Below are 20,622 nucleotides of genomic sequence, written 5' to 3' on the forward strand. Positions count from 1 at the left end.
CGTGAACACCGAGATTCTGACCATGTTACCAAGTCAACAAACCTCTTCCCTAAATGCGGGGTCCTGTATAAGAATCCTCCCTGCCTGCATCATATTGTCGTGCATCCGGGTTACTCACGGTCGTCGATTTCAGTTGGTCTCTTTCACTCGTCATTCTTTCTTACGTTCTTTACTCTCCGCCGGCCGGTCATTCTCTTCGTGAGCTGGTCTCTCTTTTAACAATTAATTTATAGCGCATAACGACTTTGTAAATATTCCATTATCAGCAAGATGCTATCTCGAGCCATTATCATTGCGGCCGTTGTAGCCATCGCCGAAGCCCGGTACATCACTCTTAATATGGCCTCTACAATATCCAAACTAATAAGAAATAGCTTCGGCCAGGAACAAATTCCCATTCCAGCCATTTCTGCTGTTACTAGCGGTGGTGCTCCTGGACAAGCTGCCACAATTGCTGGTGCAGCGGTTAGCGATCTTCTTGCGGAAGCTAACGCATGCGCGAAGGTATGTCTCAACGCCACCAAGAGAATATATTCTATGCTCACTGAATCAAAGCTTCAACGTGCGGATCAAATCATTGCCGAACTTGGCACTGGCACTGATGCTGTCGCTGCAGCCATTGGCATGATCACAGCAGAAAAGGACTTCAACCCTTTCGCTCAGAGCATTCCGACTATTTGCGATGACCCAACCCTTCCAGTCACTGAGCAATTAAGAGGTATCACGCCTTTGATCGATCCAGCCGTCGGTGGATCAGATGTCGCAAACGCTCTTTCAGCTTCTTCTGCAAAGGCTCCACTCGATGCAACTGGAAGGAGCATTGCGGATCTTCTGACCGAGAACGGCTTCAGTAACTTCACTAGACAAGTAGCGGCTAGCAACACAGCAACTGCTGGTAACGCAAACGCCGCGACCTCAAGCGCTGCTGCCGCACCTGTTGCTTCCGCTGCCGTCGCGGCGCCTACAGTTGCTTCTAGTGCTGCAGCTGGTAAGTCCCTCGACCATCCCTGCCCTCGAATCCTACCCTAACATGTTCATCCAGTTCCATGCGGCGCCGCTCCCGTAGCCAGCTCAGCAGTTGCAACAGTTCCTGCAGTTAGCTCCGCAGTACCCGCCACGGCACCCAGCGCCACCGCCTCCACAGGCAACGTCCAGCAATCCACCATCGCAGGCCTCGACTTCGGTCTCTGCGTCCCCACCATCAAATTCGAAGGCGGGCTCGGAGGCCGTCCCGCGACCGAGTTCACCTTCCAGATGATCGACCCTCTCGCTGCCCGGGGACAGCAAGAAGCGCTTAACCCCAACATCATCACCAACCGCATGTGCGACCAGCTTACGAACGTGTGCGAAGCGAACGACGCCGCCAAGACCGCATGCGTGGCCGCCAAAGCGCAGATCAGCGCTCTGGGAACGCGGGATAAGAGCACCGCAGACGCGTGGAATACCGCTTTAGGTTTCGCAGGCACTGTGACGAACCCTGATGGTGGTCCAGCGGAACCCGTGGCCTCGGCTAGCACTACTGGGAGAGGCGTGAGATTCATAGCTTAAATGGACTGGGATGTCAGGAGTCAGGACAGCTTGGAAGCATGAGGCGCAGTCAGCAACGTGGTCAAATGGAGGGTCAGCAGTGGCGTAGTATTCTGGGGAACTTCTTGGCGGATTATTTGCAGATGCATGGAGAATATTTTGCGACATAAAATTCATAAAGGGAAATTTATCTCGACACTGTTACACAATTAAACTCAGACCCACGGTTTGACTTGAAAACCCCAGTCTTTCATGGCCCATTTCGCAATTTAGGATTTGAAGCCCCAATTATTGCGCGCCTGTGAGGTTTCAGGTTGGTGGTGAGACATTCCTAATCTAGAACATCATAGGCTCTCTATTGTATACACCATCTTGTCAACTCCGATTGAAAGCGCGTGTCGATCTTGGTGATCAAACGGCAGAATCTATACCTTTTGAAGTAATAAGCACGGCCATTTAAACGTATTTTTACCCACATTTGGGTACAAATGTACGCATTTTGGTTAGCGTGATCGACACACGCTTTCAACCGGATGCGCCAGGATGGTGTAGAACCCGGCGAACAGCTTGAAACCTTACTTTACTCCGTCTTCATTCATCGGCATCAGTAGGACTTCACCTACCCTTGCTAGGTGCACACACGCTCACATCAAAGCACTTCAACACTGTTCCCAAAAGAAGTTAGGTATCCTCGCCATCCTGTTTCCTGCCCAAAGCATACCCAAAACGCTCACCGACAATTTACGCCAGCAAGCCCACAGCGCCGATCGATCGTAGTGGAGCACACTCCGGCAACCACGCATCGGGGACATCCGCCTCGGCCCAGCGCGTCTCAGCCCCAGGTCACGCAGCCTCACACACGTAACGACTGGAACCTGCAAAACTCCCAGCCCAACTGAACCCCCTGTCACCAGACCCCGGTCTTAGATCCTCGCCTCCCAGGTCCAGGGCGCTGGAAAGCCCCTGCAGTCGGGAGGGAGATACAAAGGGGGAGGGGTTCAGGTGGCCGGGTCGAACGCCGGCAGCAGAGACAACGGCGCGGAAGACGGGGTCTGCGGAAAGTAAAAAGCTGGGCGGACGAGGGTGTGAGAGAGCGGGGATGAGGTTCAAGGTTTGGATATAGCGGATCACCCTTTAAGGCCAAGACGGAGTGTTTAGCTGAGAAGGTGGGGTAGGTAGCCACCTACGAGCAGCTAGCCGTGCCCGTGATTCAGAGACCGGCGTCCGCGGGGGAAGGGAGGGTGGGATGCTCAAAATCGACCCGACCCAAGGGATTTCCCGCGTGCCATCGGGTGATGGGGACTTCAACGTGCTTGCAGCGTCTTGGGCAAGGTTAAACATGCCGGACCATGTAGGCCGGTTTTGCTGACTCGTTGGTACGCCGGTTATGTATTTCTGGAATAGCTTTCCGGTTGCGAGTGCCGAGATCCGGGTGGGCTGACTCGAAGGGTTTCGGGAGCAGATCCAGGCTTAGACGGCGGCATATGGCTTGCGGCCCGCTCGGGGATCATGTCTCTGCTGACTCGCAGCGCGGACTCTTCCTTCTCGAACGGCGATCCTTTTTCCTTTTTTAAAAGGAATTTGATATTTCGTAGCACGTGGCGTCCGCGTCTTTGCATATTTAGCCTGAAATGAAATATGGCGTGCTTCAGATATGCTCAAAGAGTTCCTTTAGGAATGGGCGAACTGATATGTGGACAGCAGCAGATCGATACCCATACACACCCTCTTGATTTGGTTTAGATACTTCCTGATTGAGTTTAAAACCTTCCTAGTCAAGTCAAATGCATATGACGTTTCAACTAAATGTAGTAGGAATCAAAGCCAATCAATGGGGGTGTCTGTGCATCAATTGGAGGGTGTGCGAGTATCAATTAGGGGTGTCAACCTACTGTTGCCCTTGATATATTGGGACCTGACTTCGACTATCTCATTGGGTATATCCCGCGCCACTTTAAGTGACCATCATCGATTCAATAAGCCTCACGCCCAGAGACCGGATCTCGCCCTTGATCTCCATTCTTCAACAGGCTCAGCCGGTTGAACGCGGCTGCTATGCAATCGGAGATCACCCCTTGGTCACGCCTTGGCGATTTCCCCATAGCCACTCACACCCAAGGAAGCCTTCACAACTTCTGCTCTATGCATCTTATTTGATAGCCCTTACCAATTCCCGCAGATCCCCGCCCTCTACCCATCCATTCCCCGCTCCACTGCTTGTGCCCAACCCACCGCTGCCAGCACCGCCCGCGCTAACACCCCAACCTTCTCCGACTTCCCCGACCACGCGCGCGGGCCGCCCAGCTACCACGGAGCCGGATGGTATCACCATGTGAGCAGGTACGATTGTATTGGGAAGGATCTTGACGTTTTCTTTGATGATAGCGAAAGGCTGGATCACGACATTGGCGCCAACGTAGACATGGGAGGAGATGGAGATTGCCGAGATAGTGGTGCCAGGACCTGAGACAAACAATAGATCAGCGCCACTCATTTCTCTTGCTCATGGCAGATGCTGCATCTAGCTGAAAGAGATCGGAAGAACATGGCGCTTAATAAAATGAAAGATGCAACAGGGCGAAATGATATACATGTTGCACGCGGTACATACCGATGAACACGTTGTCGCCCACTTTCATGGGGTAGTAGTGCACTGTCCCGCGGCTCACTCTGCTGGGCGGCTTGATCACGCAGCCGGTTGATATCACTGTACATCGCCCGATGCTTATAGAGGTAGGTGGGACATCCGGTCGTGAGGAGCCAGCGCTAGATTGGGGTAACGGACGTGTTGGGTGCAGGTCCCCGCGGAGATGAACGTCGGCTTGGATTACGGTTCGCCCGCCGAGTGTGATGTTTGCGGTTCCCGTTATGGCAGCACGGCGGGAGACTTTATTGCCTGAGTCCTGGACGAGAATGATTATTATGAAATGTTTCTCACGGGATGAATCTCGTTCTTAATTAGATGAAAGAGATAAGATATGCTGTGAAATTCTGCCAAGAGGTATAATAGTATCACTGACCCAAAACAGAATACAAGATGGTAAGAATACACCATGAATAGGTTGAATGAAAAACAGTCGTTGACATGAACTAAAAGAGCGGTGGAAAGGTTTCATTGCTGCGAAAGTAAGGAAATGGTATATACATGCGGACATGGTCATGAACTTGGCTTCTTCCACCTGATAATAACTGAAACAAAGGTTCAAAGTACGGAGATGCATAGAAGTGGTAAAGTATAGAGATTGATGTACATACTGTCTCGATATATTCGCCTTTTGGGGCTGCCTTCCGTGTTGCTGGACGTGACATGATGACAACGTTTGTGGTTGATGAGAATACAACACTATAATTTAGATGGAGCTAAGGTTCATGGGTGCTGAAGACTGCTTGTTTAATAGATGGAATACTTGCTACGAAGTGCGCAGAAAAGTTATCTTATAATCAGACGCTCCGTGGTAGAATTTGGTTACGGGGCAGGGAAAGCACGTGCATACGGCTCCCTATCCCCCTTAAAATTTCCCTCGAGCGTCTGAGAGCTCACGGGCGTCGTTTTAGCTGTGACTAAATGTTTTAAATTTTAAATTTTGTCTATTTCTACGAGCTACGTCCTAACTATAATAATTGTAGTGGCCATGAAATCGGCCTCTGCACCTCCACGCGGTGGAGCCCGGGAACCTAGCAGCTACTATTGGTGTTCCATTAGGATTATGCTAATAGACTATTAGAGCAAACGCAGAGACGTTACGTACGGCAGCGCATCGCGGGCGCTGCGACGTAGTAGTAATGGGAAAAAATTTCTTACTGGGAGAGTAAGCCCTAGCGGAGACTTAGGAATATAGCTACTACGTCTTAATATACGTATTCGAGCCATTAAACCACGGCAATCTCTACCTCCGGCGACTCCTTCCTCCTATATGGTATAACTATATTATACGCGCAATCGAACCATATACACCTCGCAGGTAGGAGGCCTATAATAAGCCTTTTATTCCCTATCCTACCTAACGGCCTAAACTTAGCCGCGCGGTATTTTATCTTCCTCTATATCTTTAGCTGGGTGTAAGGCATATTGCCCAGGTGTACGGTAGAGAGCAGGCAAGCCGAGCATGAGTCACAAGGAGAGCCGATGGAAGAGGACGATATGGTAATGAGGGTAGGCAATAGCCTCGTACAGAGACGAACTGATGAGGAGGGAAGGAGGGCTGCAAGCCCGAGGAGCTTATAAGGAGGTGCCAAGGGCTAGCCGAAGGCTAGCCTGGGCGGGCGTGCACCCGAGTAAGGGTTAAAAGATCCTTACACTGGGGATGTATATAGGGGACCTAGGTTAGGGCCCTAGGATAAAATACCTAGTTCTATACTACATCCGTCCCGCTATCTATCTAGGGTAGAAATTATACTATAGGTAGGAAGACCGTAGGCAATGTATATACATATATATAAGGTAAAAGGGCAGGATTATATTAATCTTATAGTATTCTTAACTTAAAGTAGAAGTATAGTATAAATAGTAAATAAGGTAAAATAGGTAATTAGGACACTCCCATACGGAAGTTATAAGGGATATTATTGCAGTTACCTTGAGTTGCCCTTAGGACAACCCCTAGACGCCCCTTAAATGGTCGCCGGTTATATACTAAAGGTATATACCCGTAGTATATAGTCTCTATAATCCTAAAGGCCTTACCTCCTTAAGGATTTGTCTCCTCTATAATCTATTTATTTCTACAATTATGCCTTATAGCCCCCTATCTATAAAGTCCCCTTATAGGAGTCTTAGAGTAGTAAACTAATGGTATTTTTCCCGTTAATATAGTACGGATACTATCTAAAAGTATTACCTCTTACGTCTCCCTTAGAGATTTTTTATACCTATATTATAGTATTAGTCTATATAAATATTAGGCTATAGAGACGTACTTACCATAACTAGCTTAGCGTAGGCGAGGCGCCTATAAAACATAGTCGCCCCGTACCAGAGAATAGTAGAATTTAGTTTTATAGTTCTCCTTTATTAAGAACTAGGTACTTATTACATTCCACTATTATTATTATATTGCTGTAAACCTTAAGGGCCTTAGTGCCCTAATAATAGACCTAAATAGGGACCGCATTAGATGTTAAATAGAATTAATAATAATAATTCTTTTAATAAAGTACTTATCCTTACTATCTACTTTAACTAAAAGAGGAGAATTCTAGATCTATTTAGGCAAGGCGTTTAATATAGGGGTAGTGTTACGGAGTAAGTATAAGCGACGATAATATATAGCAAAGTATATATTATTAAGCTATATATATAAACTGTATAATAAGATTAAGACGTTATATAAGGAAAAAAGTTAGGAAAATAAGAAGAAAGGGTATATATTATAAACTTGGTTACTTAGTTAATATATACATAAAGTAGAATAGGATTTAGGTGGTAGTACTAGCAGAACTTAGTAGGATTTAGTAGAACTTAGTAGAACTTAGTAAAATATAGTAGAATATAGTAGATTGCCGTCTTATAGTTAGTCTCTAGTTACTATAACGGCGCTGTTGCACATTACCTGCCAAATTCTGCTATATTCTGCTAACCTGCGATTGGCTCGCCTAGAGCTAGCGCCTTAGCGACTTACCCTATATATTTGTTTACATCGGTCCTAGCGACCCCCTTTTTTCCTTCTTCTTAGCTTAGTATCTTTATAATACAGCATTCTATAAGCTTTAGTTTAGAAGCATTTGTATAAGCCGTAATATTATACTAAGCTTACTCTACCCTGCCTGGGAAGGCCTTAATAATATCCTACCCTAAAAAGAAACTTTGTCTATAATAACGCATTAACGGGCTATACTTAGACACTAAAAAAACTCTATACTGCCTGGGAAGGCCTAGATAATATCCTACCTTATAAGCTAGACAGGACTAGACCTATACCCTTAGAATTAAAACTAAAGCGTATAATACTAATAAACCCTAAGAAGCTAACGATGGCACCTAAAGTAAGCTTATTTAAGAGAGCTGCCTTTACCTAAGAGGAACCCAAGATCTAATTAGGATTAGAAATTAAAGATAATAATAATATTATAGACGTACGTGAGCAGATTCGCGCCCTTACGGCCAGCTAGAAAGCCGATTATCTTAAAGTAAGAAATATATAAGAGACCTTATAAGAGATCCTAAAAAGCCTTACGGCCCTATAAAATAGCCTAGCTTTTTTTTCTAAAGCCCTAGCCGACCTATTTACTCTACTAAATATAATATACTAGGGAGTATAGATATGATAATGAAGTAATTAAAGTCTATTAAGCTCCCTAACCCCTAACCACTATTTAATAGGATAGACCCTACCTTTAAGAATTAGAGGATTTAAGTATAAGAAAAGCTCCGCGTTAATTATAACTATTTTCTTTCTAAAGAAGCTAAAATGCTCTACCTTTTTAGTTGAACTACTAGGGATGCCTGGCGGCACTTTTAAGCCAAGTTTAAGGATAATTCCCCTATCTGATATATATTTGTTAATAAGATAATATAGTACTTAGCGGCTATTTATATTAACCCAAATAAAGTACAGGATGCCTATTATAACTATAATCGCCTAATAATAAAACTAAACTAACTCTTTACTAAAATTTAGACTTAATTTCTATACCTTATAGGAGAAGGCTAGGTTCCCCTTAAGAACTACTAATTAGACCTATATAATAAGCTAATAATCCGGCTATAAGAAAAAATTACTATAACCTTAGATAACCTACTAACCTATAAAAGACTTATAGCTTATTACCTATTATTAGACTTAGAACTAAAGTAGATTAACGCCTACCCTAATTAGTAGAAGCGACTCCGTAATAATTGGCACTCACTAGCTATACCTATAGGAGCTAGAGTAGGAAGATAAGTTATAACTACTCTTATACTAAAAGCGGTTATAACTATATACTAGCGAGCCTCGCCTAACTAGCTACGTACTACGCTATTAACTAGTACTTATTATAATACTTTAATTAATCTTGCCTTAGCTATGTGCTATAACTATAATAAGGAGGATTATTTTATCTTGTTTTGCCTAGAGCTAAAGGATATAAGTAATATTAAGGAGATAGAGGAAGGAGAAACGTCCGATAAGTTGGGAAAAGAAAATCCCTAGAGAAAGACTCCCCCCTAGGGTACCCTATTAATCTTAAAGAGATTAATTTTAGTTAGTTAATGGGTGGAAAGTATTTTATAGTTCTATATATAGTATTTTAAAATAGATATAGAGTTAATATAACCGCTCTTATTAATACTAGAGTAAATAGCTTTGCCTTTATAAATACTGCCTATATTATTACGGACGCTTTAAGTACGATGTTACGACTACTTGGAGGAAAGTTAAAGGAAGCTAGTTGGTTAATATAAGCACGGTTTAGGATGGAGCTGGTAGAACTATGTGATAAAGAATGGTAAGCGAGTTATATAATATGCTACGTATTAAACGAGAGGAATGTTAGCGACTCAGTCAATCGAGACATAAGTACGGCAAAATGGTCGCGTAAGCCTGTACGATTGGATTGTCTATAAACGAGAATCTAAAGCTAAAGAAAGGAAAGGAGAAGAAGGGGAGCGCCGCTCGAAGCTATATACGATCTTCGCGTCACATGACCGCAATATGCGGCAATCTGTGGCAACTTGCCGGTGCGTAGTTCTGCCAAGTTCTGCCAGTGCCGTAATATTACCCCCCCCTCTAAAAAAGCCTGCCCTTAGGCTTTGCTGCTAAAAGTCTTAGTAAGAGAATCTAACTAATTAGATAACTTTAACCGCCAGTTAAAGTTCCTAAATATCTTAATACCTTATATAACTAAGAAATTTCTGGGGTATTTTTGTCCTTATGTTCTTCTAGTAGCTTATCGTCTTTATTATACTAGCATTCTATTTACTTATCTAGGTACTTTAGCGGTTTAGGTTTATTAGGGTAATAACTATAGAACTTTTAAAGTTTATAGGGGCTACCTATAAAGTTTTATATAGGGTACTAAGTGGGGTCTGGGTTATATCCTTTCCAACTAATATAATACTTTAACGTTCCCTTTATAAGTTTATAGGCTAATATTTCTTTAATTTCCCATTTATTATTATTGTTAACTTAAATTAGTAGGGGAGGTTCATTCTTTTGTCCGGGCAGTAGGTTATTTATAGCTTTCTATAGCTTATCTAGTAAGAAGATAGGGTGGACTTTAATTAAGTTTGGGAGCTTAACCTTATATAAGTTGCTTACTTTATTAAGAATCTTATACAGTTTTGCTATCTTATAGTCTAGCTTACGGCTAGGCCGTTCTATCTTTTAGTTTTTTATTATAACCTAGACTATATTGCCTATAGTAAAGTTAGGCTTACGCCTATGCTTATTTACCTGCTGTTTTATTAATTTCTGGGCCTTTTCTAAGTTTATACGGGCTACTTTTTAGGCTTCTTTTAAGCGCTTAGCGTACTACTAGGCTTCCTTATAAGATAGTTTTTCGCGTATAGTCTAGGGCCTTTCTGGTCTTTCCTAGTTAAAGCTTATATAGGGTAGGTAACCCATTTCTAGTTAAATAGGGGCAAATCCGGTAGAGTTATGGGGTAAGGTCGCTTAGGCGTAGTCTATTAAAGGTAATAGTTTAGCCTAGTTATTCTAAAAGTAGTTAACAAAAGGCCGAAGTCTCTAGTCTAAGTATTAATTTATAATCTCCGTTTAACCGTCTGTCTGGGGGTAATATACTATAAAAAGCTTTAGCTTAATGCCTAGGATCTAGGTAAACTTATTCTAAAAGGCTAATATAAACTATGGCTCGCGGTTAGATATAATAGTATCTAGTAGTCCATAAATTTAGTAGATATAGTAGATATATAATTAGGCTGCCTTTTTAGCATTAATATTTTTATAATAGGGAATTAAGAATAGGCGCTTGCTAAAGCGGTTAACTAGAATTATAACTATATTATATCCGTTACGGTTTAGAGGTAGCTTATAAAAGTCTATAAAGACATGTTACTAGGGGCGGTTGGGTATTAGAAGGGGTTTTAATAGTCCTAGGGTCTTATCTCGTGGGATTATAGACCTACGGCAGTCGTTGTAGTTCTATATATAGCGGTTAATATCTATAACTATTNNNGGCTAGTAGTAGCGGTNNCNAATAATNCTACGGGTCTTATTCTTTCTAGGGTAGGCCGTAGAGACCTAGGTATGTGCTTTAGTAATAAGCTAAGCCCATAAGTTCTATTTCTTTACCACTACCAGCCGTTCCTAATACTTAAGTAATCTATTTTTAAGGGACTATAGGCTAGTAACGTTCTTTGCCTTTTTATAGTACTCCTGTAGAGAAGGGGCTGTATAGTTTATCTATAGTAATTTATTAATTAAGTTAAGTCCTAAAGGGTTAATAGGATACATCTCGGCGCCTAAGGGGTTTATACTTAGTTCTGCCTATATCTAGGGGTTAAGGTGCTCTAGTTATAATAGCGTCTAGGTCTATAATAAGATCTTCGCAGCTATATAGTTACCTAGGTCTTATTCGCGCCTAATAAGAGTATCCGCACGGTTCGTAGCGCCTAGTCTATATATAATTAAGAAGTTAAACTAAAATAGGACGTCTGCCTAGCGTGCCTGCCGGGCCGTAAGGGCCTTAGTTGTTATAAAGTATTCTAGGGCCTTATAATCTAATACTACTTTAATAGGTTTAGGGGTCCCCTCTAGCTATATACGCTAGTGCTAAAAGCTAGAGATAATAGCCAGCATTTCTTTATTATGGATGTGGTAGTTTAGTTTAGTATTTATTATAGTCTTTAAATAGTATATAATAGGGTGCTATTCTCCATCCGGTTGCTTCTAGGAAAAAATATTAGCTATTACGCCGTCTAAGGCATTAGTTTTTAGTATTAAGGGCCGTTCTAGGTTAAAGTGGGTAAGTAGGGGGGCTAATACTAGCCGTTTTTTAAGCTTATTAAAGGCCTATATATATATGGCGTTAAAGTAAAAGGGCTAGTCTTTTCTAGTAAGGCGGTTAAGAGGCCGGGTAATCCTGCTATAGTTCTTAATAAAGCGTTAGTAGAAGTTATAGAAACCTAAAAATAATTATACCCCCTTTATGGTCTAAGGGGGCGTCTACTAGTTAATTACGGTTGTTTTCTCTAGGTTGGCTTTAATTCTGTCCGTGTTAATAATAAAACCTAAGTACTTTATACGCTTAATACTGAATTCTAACTTCTTAATATTAGCCTAGAGGCTAGCTTCGCGGAGCCGTTATAGGACTTTATAGACATGCTCCTTATATTCTAGTTTATTTTCTAAATAGATTATAATATTATCTAAATAGGCTATATAGAAGTTATTAAGGTAGTTAAAGAGTATATTATTTATATACTGCTAGTATATAGCTAGTCCGTTAGTTAGTCTAAAAGGAAGTACCTTATATTTATACGTCCCGTAATAGGTCCGGAATATAGTAAGATCCTTAGACCTAGGGTCTATCCTAATTTAGTAAAAGGCCTGGCGGATATTAAGCTTTATAAAAACCTTAGCTCTACTTATTTAGGTAAGAGTTTTATTAAGTAAGGGCAGCGGGTAGCGGTCCTTGTGGGTTATATTATTTAGCTTATAATAGTTAATACAGAAGCGCAGTCCTCTATTTAGCTTTTTAATAAAGAGAATAGGTAAGTTAAAAGGGGCTTAGCTAGGCTTAATAAAGCCCTTATTTAGGTTGTCTATAAGGTACTACTTTATAGCCTATAATTCGGCAATAAACTATAGGTAGAGAGGGCTAAAGCTAAGGGTGCTTTCTTTATCTTACTTAATCTTAATCTTATAGTTATATAGTTGGTAGGGTAGAAGTATATTAGACGCTACCTTAGAGAATATATCCTTAAATTTCCGGTGTTAATTAGGCAGTTTTTACTTTACTAGTTCTTTATCTATAAGCCCGCTTTCCTATCTACTAAGCTCGCTTTTCTTTTCCTTAATTATTCGGTTAATTTTATATAGGCTAGTTATAAAGGTAACGGTATTAGGCTAAACTAGGTTCTGGTAGAATCCTATAGCGCTAATATAGCAGATATTAACTAGTGGGAGGTCCGTAGGTTTCTTTAGCGTCTATTAGGCCATGGTTTGCGGTATAAGGTTTATAGTCTTCCTTAACTTACGTTCTATTTTCCATAAGTTGTCCTTCCTATTTATTAGTTTAATATAGCGTCTAATATCCCTGGCTTTCCTTTATAGCTTCGTAGGGTTCTCTATAGGGAGCTTAGCTAGGTTACTATTAACTTCCTAGGTTTTTGGTGCGGGTGGCGTAATATAGGTAGTCTAAGGGCGGCGTAGTATACGGATCTGTTATGGGTTAAGCTATACGTCCTTCTTAAAGGCCTAGTCTCTGCGCATAGTATTGGCCTAGTAAATAGTATTAATCTAGGGCCGTATAAGGTTTTCTATTATAATGCTAATTTCTTTTATAAAGAAAGGGGTTGGGGGTAGAGTTTTAGGCTAGATAAGCCGTTTACTCTATATTTTAAGCTATAAGCCTAAATAGGCTAGCTATTTTCTTTTTAAGATTATATTATAGCTTCCTAAGTCCGTAATAAGAAAGGGGATATTATACTACCTTCGTCTGTTAACGCGGAGGTAGATCTATAAGATAGTTATAATAGGTGGCCCTATCTGTCCGTTATAACCGTAAATAGGGATTAGTTTGGGCAGTTCTTTAAGGGGTATATTTAAAAAGTTAGCCAGTTTTGCAGCGCACTTTATATTAATTAAGGTAAAGGCATTTACTCTTAAGTTAGCTAAAGCAGAGGTTAAAACTTAATATCTATTACGAAATAAAGTATAAGGGATAGTGCAGCTTCTTCTACTAACTAGCCGACCTAGATTGATATGTGATATATCGATCCCTTTTAACCCTAGAGAGGAGTCTTCCTCTAGGGTTCCTCTTTTTCCGGCTCTGTACTATCCTCCTAAATTAATAGGACCTTATTTATCTTTGCCTTTATTAGGCAGTTCCTTATAGGGTGGCCTATTTAACCGTATAAGAAGTAAGCTCCTTAATCGCTAAGGGCCTATATATAGGGGTTGCTGTATATAGGCCGGGTGTATACTGGGCCTATAGTAGGGGTAGCTGCGTAGCTAGCTACTGGGTTAGCTATAGGAGTTGCTAATTATGCTGGGGCACTATGGGCCGTACTTGTAGTACTTGTAGCCTAGTTTATAAGGTTTCTAGTTTTTAGCCGGTTGGCGCGTGCCTTAATTTAATGGAGGCCTTAGTTAATAGCTAGGTAATGGTTTATAAGTTCCTTTAACGTCTATACTGTAGTATAAGCTGGTAATACGGCCCGCTGTAGGTCTAGGGTAAGCTTGTCGAAGAGGTCTGGTAGTAGGTCTTTTTAGGGGATCTGGGCCTGTCTGGCTAGGTATAGAAAGCGGGTTTAGAAGGCTAAAAAGGTCTTTATTGTTTTTATGTTTAGGCTTTTATAGCTAAGGTAGGCGTTTTGTACTTTAAAAGGGTCCTTATAAATAAAAGATAAGTATTTAATTATTTCTTCTTTAGAGATAGAGGGGTCTGTTAAGTCTTTAGTATATTGCGGGCGTAAATGCGTCTAGGCGTCTCCGCTAGTATGGCCAAAGATATAGGCCATTTTGGCTTGGGCGTTAGGGAAGTAGTCTGTATTAACTTTAAGCTTGTCCTATAATTAGAGCTTCTAATTATTAAATATAGGGTTGGTTCCGTCTGTAAGTAGTAGGGGGTCCGCGACCTTTGCTGACCGCTTTGGTGCTATATAGGCCTTAGTAGATCCACTAAGGCGCTAGGATAGGGCCTAAAGGACTATAGTAAGTCTTTAGTTGTTTAATAATGACTTATTATTAGATATAGGGGTATTTCTGGCTTTAAGTAGCTTTTGTAATTGTTTAATTTCGGCATTAGCAGCCGCAAGCTCCGCCTAGGGGGTTGAAATGTTAATTATTTTTTTGTCTAAAGTATTTAAGGGTCTTATAGCTGCTTTACCTGCTACTGTGGTTTGTGGCATAGTGGTAGGGGTGTTAGGTAATTCCGGGTAATTTCTTTAGGGGTTTTGGTCTGTATGTGTCTTATAGGTCCTTTCCTTAGGGTTCTGTTTTTTTCTTTTAGGTCTTGTCTTTGTGGTCCTGGTAATGTCCTTAGGGTCCTGTTCTGTGTTTTTATAGATATATTTAAGTTCCTTCTTAGGAAGAAAGAGTAGAGTGAGCTTTAGATAATGTTAGCGACTTAGTTAATCGAGACATAAGTACGGCAAAATGGTCGCGTAAGCCTATATGATTAGATTGTCTATAAACGAGAATCTAAAGCTAAAGAAAGGAAAGGAGAAGAAGGGGAGCGCCGCTTGAAGCTATATACGATCTTCGCGTCACGTGACCGCAATATGCGGCAATTTGTGGTAACTTGCCGGTGCGTAGTTCTGCTAAGTTCTGCCAGTGCCGTAATAAGGAACGAGAGGAACTTATATACCTTATATATAACACGTATATTACGTATAAAAAGGATTTTATAGGAGTACGGTTGTGTATTTAAGGACCCTTAGTCCCTACCTAGATAGTTCCTTCCTTATAGTAATTCTTAGAATATAATTAGAGTTAATCTGTTAGGCAACCACTCTATTAGTTATTATTACGTTGTTAACTTACTTGTAATACCTACACACCTAGCCCATTAATAAGTCTATCGTAGTACTTGCTATAAGGTTCCGTTATATAATTACTACCTAGTTACGGTTTTAATAAGTTAAATAATATGCCACCGAAAGCAGCTATTATAACGCCATTAACGGCAGCAACTACTTTAAGGTTAGGAGGCGACACTAGTATAGCAAATACTGACTTATAATAACCTATAACGGTTAAATAGCTATAAGAGATAGTTAACCAGTTAGTAGAGAATAATACAACAATTAAATAAAGGATTAATGGGATAGGGGCAGCGAAGATTAAGTTACCTTTAATTAAGAGATTTTCAGGAGAGAGATTAAAGCTTAAAGGATTTCTTACGTAAATACACTTTAAGGTTATATAAGAAGGAGTAAAACTGCTAATACCTATAGATTGAATAGCTTATGCGGGATTATTCCTATTAAAAAGAGCACTTAAATAGTTTAAGCCTTACCTTATAGAAATATAGGTAAATAAAATAACAACCACTAATTAGGAGGTGCGGTTTATATTCTTAAGTTAGGAAGAATTTATAGAGCGACTTATATAAATATTTAGAGACCTAGAGGCAGTAACTATAGCAAAAAGAAAACTCTAAGACATTACGTAATAAACTTTAATAATTAAGTATATAATATAGTTCTAAACGCTAGCTATATAAGTTAAGTAGAATAATAAGGCGCTTATAGTATAGTATAAATAGGGACTTAAGGCTAAAGTCTAGGATGTAATTATTCTAATAGAAGATGCGGACACCCTAAGGGATTTAATAAATTAAGTAATAAAGATTAATAATAGGATCTCCTAAAGGGAATAGGTTAAGAAAGGTTAGGATAGGGTTTTATAGTTATATAAGGCGTAAAGTATGTAATAACTAAAGCTAAGTTAGAAACTATAGTATGGCGCAAAGCTAATAGACCTAAGTAGTACTAAAGAAACCTATAAGAGATGGAGTAAAAAATTATAAAAGCCTAAAGGTTAAGGATCTAGTAATTATAGGACTAAGGAGTATAGGCTAAACTAGGGATCTTAGCAGTAGAAGACGTTTAGGCGGACTCTATAGTAAAGTTAGTAGTTTAGAAATAGAGCTTATATAAATTGCGGAAAATAAGGTTACTTTATAAGGGATTATAAAGATGGTTAGAGTTACTATATAATAAAGGGAACCAGACTAGTAGAAGACATATATATATAGAGGGATAATAGTATACTATAAGGAATAAAAGAATATTTAATTAGAAGTTTTGCATTTTGTTATAATAATATATACCAAATTTATAAAGACGCTAAGTATAGCGTAAGCTATTAGCTATAAGAGCTAAAATTTATAGAGTATAGAGAAACTAACGAACTATTACGTAGATCGGATATTAAAGACGATGAGTTTAATATAGGTAAAACATTTACAAACGATGAGGTAATAAAGGTAGCTTACTAAGAGCGTATAAACCTTAGAGAAGTTATAATAAAAGTAGAAACTAAGACCGCTATAGAGTAAGAATTAGTAACAGGTATTATAACACTATTAAATACGGCATCCATTACTTTATAAGACGGAAGGAGTAATATTTAAAGAGGATTAAGCAAGCAGACGACTGCTAGTGCTAGCTTACTACTTAATAAAGGTAAAAGGCTAAAGGCTTAAGATTCTTATAATGAGATAAGAGAAATCTAAGATTCCAAAGACAGAATAAGGATAGCTTAAGGACCCATAATAGACGAAAACTAATAGAGTAGGGCAGTAGCTTAGTTTAAAGATATATAAATAAGCTTGGGATAAGAGTTCCTAATAGTATAAGACTCTTAAGACAAGATAAGTGAGATTTAAAACTCTTAAGATAAGATAAAAACACTATAGACGCCTAGTTAGACTAAGGTGGGAGCTAAGCTTAAGTTAGAAGTAAGCTTAGAATTAAAGAATCTAAAAAACTAAAGATTTGGAGCACGAATAAAGGTATCTATAGATAAGAGGTAAGAGGCTTCTTTATAGATTAGAGAATCTGCAATATAAATAGTAATTAGACTAGGAGATAAGTATATAGACCTAGAGGACTTACTAGGGGAATATAGTGTTCAGCCTAAAGATTAAAAAGTTAATGTTAAGATTAAGAAGTGTCAGTATCACCTAAGTGCACTTATATGGCCTATTAACTATTAAATTAATTCTTATCTAATAGGTGTCAAAAGTAGAGGATCATAAGGATCGTAGTGCCTAAGTAGGGGGCTGATGAGTTACCGTAAGGATGACTAATTAGAGACACGAATACCTCAACCTCGACCTCGACCTCAACCTCGACCTTAACCTCTGTCCATATATTCCAACACTAGCAGTTCTTTCTTTATGCTTGTGGTGCTGTAGAAAGGTAGCAAGGCAGTAAGGCAGCAAGGCAGCAAGGTATCGGTTTAGCTGGAGGTGGAAGTAGTAAAACAGTTGGCTGCAGGCAGGGCAGCAAGAGTCTATTGTAATAGCAGTACGGTGCAAGCGTCGGGTGGTGATAGTGGTTGAACGTAGGGCTCGTCTATTGGTCGGTCGGTAGATCGCAGGCGTACAGGCACGATTATTCGGTTGGTAGATCGCAGGCGTATCAGCGCGATCAGTATCGTAATAGCAGGCATAGCGGCGCTATTAGTTTGTCAATAGTATGGGCAGTATAGTGCCAGCGTCAGATAGATTGCAGGCGTAACGGTACAATCGTTTAGTTAGTAGATCTCTATCCCAACAAAGCTTAACACCCGAATTCCCGTTTACATCTTTTAGACAACGACATCCTCGAATATACTTATAGAGAGTAGTATTTAAGGGGAATATAGATCCGCACTTAGTACATTAAAACGGTTAATAATCTAGTAAGTGTTTAAAGAGCGCTTAACCCAAAGGGAACGTAGTAGAGCACTTTTTGCAGGTTTAAGGTTGCGGCGGTTTATACGAGCTTGGCTGCCGTAGCTCCTTAGCTTTAGTTATCGAAGAGGGTAAAGCTGGCGGAGCTTGCGCGGACGGAGCTTATGCGGACAGAGCTTATGCGGACGAAGCTTGTGCGGATAGAGCTTGTGTAGACAGAGCTTGTGCTAGTGTAGCTTATTGTTGCTGTAATTACTAAACTACACTTTGTAACTCCTTAATCTCCTCCTTTTATTCTTAATACGCCTTCTAAACTCTTTTGTACTGTCGTCAACGTAGGTCCAGAATATCCTATATATCCTGAATCTGTTTTTAATAAGCGGCTATAGTTGGAAACTCCCATTAGGCTTTATTGTTATAGATGTTAATATAGTAAGGCCGCCCAGTAGTCATACAGCTCCCGCTTTTATATCCTTTAGGAAGTTAAGGTAGTGCCATTATTAAGGGTTTATAGCTGCCGCAGACGCCAGTAGATTTAAGAGGGTAGAGGATAGGGAGCACGCTGGCGTTATAGGCGCGCTATTAGACGTGGTATTCGACGTGGCAGATCTACAAGGAAGATAGCAGACGGTGTCGGGATTATAGGTAGGTAGGGGATGGTTTACTGCTGACGCTGCTAGGTTGTTAGGTATTGGGTGCTGCGCAAGGCTACTAAGTTGCTGTGACGCTGGAGTACTACACAAGGCTATTAGATGTTGGTTTGTATGCTAAGCACACTAGGTAGTAGTTTGCTACTAAGTTGCGTAGCTACGCTGGGGTACTGCGTAAAGCAGTTAGGTAGTTAGATGTTAGGTACTGTAAAAGCTGGTGTGCTATATACGGCTAGAGCGCTACCGTAGTACTACTGGGGTAGCTGCTAGGGTACTGCCCGAGGGCTATTAGACGTTTGGTGCTATTAAGCTGGGGGTACAGCACTTAGTAAAGAGGTCGTACTGGGGGTTAATGCTGTTAAGCTAGGGGTACGGCGCTTAGTGAAGAGGTCGTACTAGGGGTTGATTTGCTGCTATAGAATGTCTTATACATTACGTATTTGTCATATATTCTAAGCTGCTGAGGTTAGATGCTGCTAGAGCTGCTAGGTACTGGTTTTGCTGCTAGGTACTGGATTGCTGCTTGCGATTAAACAAAGCTGCTAGGGCGGCAGTGAACCTTATTGCTCTATAGCCAACCGGTGAGGTTAACCATTAATTAATGTCGGTATCACCCAAGTGCACTTGTATGGCCTATTAACTATTGAATTGATTCTTATCTAATAGGTGTCAAAAGCAGAGGATTATAAGGATCGCAGTGCCTAAGTAGGGGGCTAATAAGTCACCGTAAGGATGACTAATCAGAGACACGAATACCTCAACCTTGACCTCGACCTCGACCTCGACCTCGACCTCTGTCCATATATTCCAATAAGAGGTAAGAAGACTTTAAGGATCCACTTATAAGACGCGAAAGGAAAGAAACTATAGAGGAATTTAGAGCAAGAATTACTAAATGGCAAGAGTAGAAACTAGATAAAAGATCTAGTATACTAGGTTATATAAGGGATAGAGCGCTAGTATAAAGAATTGCTAATAGGCCTAGAGTAGGTATACTAAGAGCTAAGTGGCTTACTAAACTGGAATAAGAAGAGGATCTAGGGATTCTAACTAGGTTTGAAGAACGATATATAAAAGGCTATTATAATATAGTAGTAAAGAGATATTTCCTTACGGACGAGCCGTATATACTTAAAGGGCTGTATTAAAAGTAGTATAGGTAACGACATAATAATAAGTAGGAAGATTTCTATATATAGTTAGATAAAAAAAGTTATCTAAGACTACCCAATTATAGAGAAGGCCATAACTTATATTAAAGGAGCCTTAATTATAATATTAAAAGATCTAAAGGAGTAATTAGAGGACTAAAGAAGTAAAAGGCAAATCTTAGTACCTGCGAATAAAGTTATAACGCTTAGATTAATACGAGAAAGGTTTAAACTTAAGGATAAAGATAAGCCGAGAGTTAACCTAAGACACTAAGTATATTATACACTATTGTGGATAGTATATATAGATAATACGTGTAATATATATAGAGCACCTAAGAATAAAAATTGGAAGTATTTAATAAGGATATATTAGATAACGGATAAGGCAAAATATTAAAATGCTAAGTATATGTATAGTTAGCACTTAGTGGAAGTTTAAGAATAAGGAGACTTAATACTTTAACTAGGAAGATTTCTTATAGAAGAATACCTAGATGGATAATAGTGGTGAGAATATCCTAAGAATACGTGTCTATAGTATATTAAAGATAAAAAGCGAACTAAGTATTGGCTTAAGTTAAACTAAGTATAAATAAAATTAAGTAGCTAATAGTTGGGAAAAGTAGAGGCCTATAGGACTAGAGGGAACTAGTAGTAAAGCCTTAGACCCTTAAAGGAATTTAAGGATAACACCTAAATTTATAAGTAAAGTGGTAAGATTAACAGTTTAAGGTATTAATAGATAGTAGAGCAATAAGAAACCATATCTTGCTAATAGCAGTTAA

At 40.1% G+C, this 20,622-nt stretch overlaps 2 protein-coding genes across 2 annotated transcripts; one reads left to right on the forward strand and one right to left on the reverse strand.

Moving 5' to 3' along the window:
• Nucleotides 1-270: 270 nt before the first annotated feature.
• Nucleotides 271-1,548, forward strand: K441DRAFT_532957 (uncharacterized protein; the record flags this gene model as incomplete). The annotated part of the gene is made up of 4 exons (XM_067642257.1): nucleotides 271-323; nucleotides 375-504; nucleotides 556-988; nucleotides 1,043-1,548. 4 exons carry the CDS (start codon nucleotides 271-273, stop codon nucleotides 1,546-1,548), a joined length of 1,122 nt encoding a protein of 373 aa, XP_067510524.1.
• Nucleotides 1,549-3,206: 1,658 nt separating this feature from the next.
• On the reverse strand, nucleotides 3,207-4,939 carry K441DRAFT_702061 (trimeric LpxA-like protein). The gene is made up of 3 exons (XM_067653387.1): nucleotides 4,783-4,939; nucleotides 4,139-4,430; nucleotides 3,207-3,990 (listed from the first exon to the last, which is right to left on the reverse strand). The coding sequence occupies exons 1-3, from the start codon at nucleotides 4,834-4,836 to the stop codon at nucleotides 3,677-3,679; spliced, it is 660 nt and encodes a 219-aa protein (XP_067510525.1). The 5' UTR covers nucleotides 4,837-4,939; the 3' UTR covers nucleotides 3,207-3,676.
• Between the last annotated feature and the right edge of the window lie 15,683 nt (nucleotides 4,940-20,622).

Source organism: Cenococcum geophilum (genome assembly GCF_001692895.1).
Source record: "Cenococcum geophilum 1.58 unplaced genomic scaffold K441scaffold_1, whole genome shotgun sequence".
NCBI classification, from domain to species: Eukaryota; Fungi; Ascomycota; class Dothideomycetes; order Gloniales; family Gloniaceae; genus Cenococcum; species Cenococcum geophilum.

Excerpts from the sequence above, each read along its gene's own strand:
- K441DRAFT_702061 (XM_067653387.1), bottom strand. The coding sequence starts at position 4,836 with ATGTCACGTCCAGCAACACGGAAGGCAGCCCCAAAAGGCGAATATATC. Across the intron at positions 4,431-4,782 it reads AAGGCGAATATATCGAGACA|GACTCAGGCAATAAAGTCTC; the intron begins GTATGTACATCA and ends ATTCTCGTCCAG. Across the intron at positions 3,991-4,138 it reads GGGCGACAACGTGTTCATCG|GTCCTGGCACCACTATCTCG; the intron begins GTATGTACCGCG and ends TGTTTGTCTCAG.